The 6,000-nt window shown below is 35.7% G+C and overlaps 1 protein-coding gene across 1 annotated transcript in view; it reads right to left on the reverse strand.

The window, feature by feature from the left end:
* Nucleotides 1–5,042, reverse strand: part of LOC118616897 (coiled-coil domain-containing protein 7-like) — a 172,591-nt gene extending 167,549 nt beyond the window's left edge. Inside the window, exon 1 of the mRNA XM_036242454.1 lies at nt 4,964–5,042. Coding sequence (XP_036098347.1) covers nt 4,964–4,976 — 13 coding nt within the window. The 5' untranslated portion in view covers nt 4,977–5,042. The remainder of the gene's footprint in view (nt 1–4,963) is intronic.
* Between the last annotated feature and the right edge of the window lie 958 nt (nt 5,043–6,000).

A 6,000-nucleotide genomic window follows, 5' to 3' on the forward strand; every position in this document is an offset into this window, starting at 1 on the left:
TTCACCATGACCAAGTGGGATTCATCCCAGGGATGCAACGATGGTACAATATTCACAATTCAATAAATGTGATACACCACATAAACAAAATGAAAGATAAAAATCATATGATCATATCAATAGATGCTTAAAAAGCTTTTGACAAAATCCAGCATGCATATATGATAAAAATGCTCAGCAATCCGGGAATAGAGGGATCATGTCTCAATATAAGGCCACATATGAAAGATCTACAGCCAACATCATTCTCAATGAAAAAAAACTAAAAGCATTTTCCTTAATAACAAGAACAAGATAGGGTTGCATACTTTTGCCAGTCTTATTTAACATAGTACTGGAAGTCTCAGCCACAGCAATCAAACTGGAAGTAAAAATAAAAGGGATCCAAATTGGAAAGGATAAAGTGAAACAGTCATTTTTCGCAGATGACATGATACTATACATAGTAAACCCCAAAGACTGCTTAAAAAATTTACTAGACTTAATAAATGAATTTGACAAAGTAGCAGGATACAAATATAAGTCAAGAAATCAATGGCATTCTTATACACCAATGATGAACTCACAGAAAGAGTAACTGAAAAAACAATCCCATTTACCATCGCGGCAAAAAATTAAGATAACTAGGTATAAACTTAACCAATGATATAAAGGACCTATTTGAAGAAAACTATAGGTCATTGAAAAAAGAAATAGAGAAAGATATAAAAACGTGGAAGCAGCTACCTTGTTCATGGATTGGAAGAATTAACATAATTAAAATGCCTCTATTACCCAAAGCAATCTATAGATTCAATACAATCCCCATCAAAATACCAACGACATACTTCTCAAAATTAGAACAAATACTTCAAAAGTTCATATGGATCCAAAAAAGACCTCGAATATCCACAGCAATCTTGAAATAGAAGAACAACGTAGGGGGGATCGCATTACCAGATTTCAGGTTATACTACAAAGCCACTGTAATCAAAACAGCCTGGAACTGGCACAAGAACAGGCATATAGACCAGTGGAACAGAACAGAGAACCAAAAAATGGACCCAAGGCAATATGCTCAATTAATATTTGACAAAGGTGGCAAGAGCATACAGTGGAGTAAAGACAGCCTCTTTAATAAATGGTATTAGGAAAATTGGACAGCTACATGCAAAAAAAAAAAAAAAAAATGAAACTAGACCATCAAATTACACCATACACAAAAATAAACTCAAAATGAATAAAAACTTAAATGTGACTCATGAATCAATACAAATCCTAGAAGAAATTTCAGGCAACAAAATTTCAGACATCATACACAGCATAATTTTCACTGATACATCACCTAAGGCAACAGAATCGAAGGAAAAAATGAACACATGCGAATACATGAAACTCAAATGCTTCTGCACAGCAAAAGATACACTCATGAAAATGGAAAGGCAACCCACTCTATGGGAGAGCATAATTGCCAATGATATATCAGATGAAGGGTTAATTTCCATTATATATAGAGTGCTCATAGAATTCAACAAAAGGGAGACATTGAACCCAATTAAAAAATGGGCTGAGAAGCTAAATAAACACCTCACCAAACAGGACATACAAATGACCAAGAGACATATGAAGAAATGCTCAACATCAGTACTCATCAGAGAGATGCAAATGAAAACAACAATGAGATATCACCTCACACCTGTCAGAATGGGTGCCATCAACAAATCATTAAACAAGTGTTGGCGAGAGTGTGGAGAAAAGGGGACTCCAGTACACTGCTGGTGGGAATGTAGACTGGTGCAGCCACTATGGAAAACATTATGGTGGTACCTCAAAAAATTAAAAATTGAACTGCCTTTTGACCCAGTGTTCCCACTTCTAGGAATATACCCTAAGAAGCCTGAAACACCAATTTGAAAGAATTTATGTACCTCCATGTTTGTAGCAGCAGTATTTATAATAGCTAAGATCTGGAAACAGCTCAAATGTCCATCAGTAGATGAATGGATAGAAAAGCAGTGGTACATATATACAATGGAGCACTATGCAGCTGTAAGAAAGAAAGATCTCTTAGCTTTTGAGTCGACATGTAGGGACTTGGAAAGTATCATCCTAAGTGAAACAAGCCAAGCAGAGAAAGACAAGTATCATATGATCTCACTTATTTTTGGAATATAATGAACATAACAGTCTGAGGAGTGGGGTAGTTTCAGAGACGTGGAAGTGGGGTACACACTGACAATCCCCAGAAGAGGGAGTTGTGGGGGAGAGATAAACCACAGAACTTATATGTATGTATGCATGAACAAGGGACATAGACAACAAAGGTGGGGACAGCGTGGGGAGGGGAAAATCAGTGAGGGGAAAAGGAGAAACATCAGTAAGAAAAATAAATTAATTAATTTAAAAAATAGAGGAAGATATAAAGAAGTGGAAGCACATAACTTGTTCATGGATTGGAATTATTTACATCATTTAAATGTCCGTATTACCCCAAGCAATTTATAGATTTAATGCAATCCTTATCAAAATAGCAACAACATATTTCACAGAACTAGAACACTTCAAAAGTCCATATAAAACCAAAAAAGCCTCTGAATAGCCTCAGGAACCTTGAAAAAGAAGAACAAAGTAGATAGGATCACAATACTGGATATCAGGTTATACTACAAAGCTAATGTAATCAAAACAGCCCTATACTGGCACAAGAACAAGCATATAGATCAATGGAACAGGGTAGAGAACCAAGAAATGGACCCAGGACATTATGGTCAGTTAATATTTTACAAAGGTGGCAAGAGCATACAATGGAGTATAGAGAGCCTCTTTAATAAATGATGGTGAGAAAACTGGACAACTACATGCAAAAAAAATGAAACTAGACCAGTGGTTCTCAACTTTTTTAATGCTGCAACCCTTTAATACAGTTCTTTATGTTGTATGTGGGCATATATGCATGTGGGCAAACCCCCCTGGAGATGGATAGAGGAGCAGTGTCTAGGTTCCTAAGACCATTGGAAATACTTGTTTTTCGATGGTCTTAGGTGATCCCTGAAAAAAGGGTCATTTAATCCCCCAAAGGGGTCATGACCTCCATGTTGAGAACCACATAACTAGACTTTCAACTTACACCATACACAAGAATAAACTCAAAATGCATAAAATAATTAAATATGACTCATAAATCCATAAAAACCCTAGAAGAAAATGTAGGCAATGAAATTTCAGGCATCATACACAGCAGAATTTTCACTGATATATCACCTAACACAACAGAAAGAAAGGAAAAAATAAACACATGAAACTACATGAAACGCAAAAGCTTCTGCACAGCAAAAGAAACAACCATCAAAATGGTAAGGGAACCCACTGTATGGGAGAGCATCATTGGCAATGACAGATCAGATCAGGGGTTAATTTTCAAAATATATAGAGTACTCATACAACTCAACAAAAGAAAGACAAAAAATCTAATTAAAAAATGGGCAGAGGTCTGAGGAACAGGGTAGTTCCAGAGCTGTGGAAGTGGGGTATAGATTGACAATCGCAAGAAGAGGGGGTGGGGGGTAGAGATAAACCACAGAACTTATATGCATGTATGCACGGATAATGGACATGGACAACAAAGCTGGGGACATGGAGGGGAGGGAGGAGGAGGGAGAAATCAGTGGGTGAAAAAGGAGAAACATCTGTAACAAAAATAAATAAATTAGTTAATTAAAAAAAATAAAATTAAATAAAAAATGGGTAGAGGAACTGAACAGATACCTCTCCAAACAGGGTATACAAATGGCTAAGAGACATATGAAGAAGTGCTCAACATCACTTACCATCAGTGAGATGCAAATTAAAACAACAATGAGGTATCACCTCACACCTGTCAGAACGGTCGCCATCAACAAATCATCAAACAAGGGTTGGCGAGGGTATGGAGAAAAGGGGACTGTAGTACACTGCTGGTGGCAATGCAGACTGGTGAAGCCACTATGGAAAGGACTATGGTGTTACTCCAGAAAGTTAAAAATTGAATTGTCACTTGATCCCACTTCTAGAAATATACCCTAAGAAGCCTGAAACACCAATCGGGAAGAATATATGTACCTCCATGTTCATAGGAGCACTATTTACAATAGCTAAGATCTGGAAATAGCCCAAGTGTCCATCAGTAGACAAATGGATAAAAAAGCTGTAGTACATATGGATAGTGGAGATGCAGCCATAAGATAGAAAGATCTCTTATCCTTTGAGAAGACATGGAGGGACCTGGAGAGTATTATCCGATGTGAAACAAGCCAAGGAGAGAAAACAAATATCACATGATCTCACTTATTTGTGGAATATAATGACCATAGCAGTCTGAGGAACAGGGTAGACCCAGAGACGTGGAAGTAGGGTACAGACTAACAACCCTCAGAAGAGGCGGTGTGGGGGGGTGAGGGGAGGAAAAAGATAAAACACAGAACTTATATGCATGTACACATAAACTTCAGTATAGTGTAATCATCATTTTTCAATGACACACCAAAAATTATAATGGTGACTATGTATCACATACTGGGTAAATTATTCTGGGAAAGAAGAGATAAAATATATTGCAATGACTATTATAACTGAAAAGAAAACTTGTCATGTTGCAGACATCTTACACTATAAGACTTGTTTTGCTGAAATGACTGAGTCCATGGATATCACCATGGTAGTAGAAACATACCACCATAGCAATATAAGCAGAGGTGAAGTTTCATGTGACTTGCTTTTTGTCATAGTCACTCTGTAGAAATGCTTTGGGATCAAGCCAAAAATATCTACAAGGTATGGCTGTATTTAAGTCAAGAGTTTAACTACTTAATGGAGGATATATATTCAAACTTTTCTCTTTGTAATAGAAAACTATAGGAACTTTTGTTCTTAAAGATCCAAAGTTAACTCAAGTACTAAGAGGATAAGTATATCTGAAATACTATATTTCTTAATTTCTTGTCCTTACCTGGAAAATCCATTGATTGGTTCTGGAGTAGTCCCTTTATTATGCCACGTGTAATTGTGTCTGTTGAACTTTCCACGTTAGTTCCTACATAAACAAACAGATTTCAAAACACATCATATGATCATTTTCATTCCAATCTTTTACCTGTGGATATATATGTTTCCATATTGTGTGTGCACTGTAGTTGTAACTAGCGTGTTTGATTATACAGAAAATCATTATATGAAATGTTTAGATGGTAAAATCACAAAGCCTTAAATTGGAACAGATGTAGCAAGGATATAGCAATATTATGTTGATGTTTAGAGATGTTACCAATTTGTCCAGAACACATATCTAGGAAATGAGAAAATTGATACACATTTTAGTAGCTATGACACATAATTCCTTAAAGAGATTTTATTTCAAAAAGATTCATTTTTATGCAGATTAAATTATCCCAGAAAATTTAGGATAGTAAGATTACTTCCAAGATTACATTAGAAGCTTTTTTTTGGGGGGGGGGGTGCTGTACTTCTTGAAGAACTCAACTCTTTGTTTGTGTTTGTTCTTTTACCAGAAGACAAGTAGCAAACCATGGACTGTGTAGTCACAGAAACTTTCTATAAGTCAGAAATACTTTAACTCATCCAGGAAAATTTTAATTCTTTAATTTCTGTAACTGTAAATCAGGTAGATATCCATGACCAAGAGACTAAAAGGACATTTATTGACTAATAAAGGTAGATTTTTTTTTTGGTATCTTTGGATGGAAACCTTGTATTTTGCAAGGAGGAAATGGTTAAGTTTGCAGGAGTAGCATTATTCCATCTGGGTTTATTTCCACTTGAGTTTTCCTATGATTCAAAGCTTTTGCCATAATTAATAATTATTAACTTGGTCTAGTGACATAAATAATGTATAAAAGGAGTTAAAGAGAAATTAGTGTTGTAAAAGGGATAAATATGATAGGTAACATAAAGTTGACATATGGTTCAACAATTTATTGAGTGAAAGTCAATTTCTAGTAGATCATGCGAGTGCAGTTAGAAACCTCC

This window comes from Molossus molossus, unplaced genomic scaffold (assembly GCF_014108415.1).
Source record: "Molossus molossus isolate mMolMol1 unplaced genomic scaffold, mMolMol1.p scaffold_m16_p_1, whole genome shotgun sequence".
Lineage (NCBI taxonomy): Eukaryota > Metazoa > Chordata > Mammalia > Chiroptera > Molossidae > Molossus > Molossus molossus.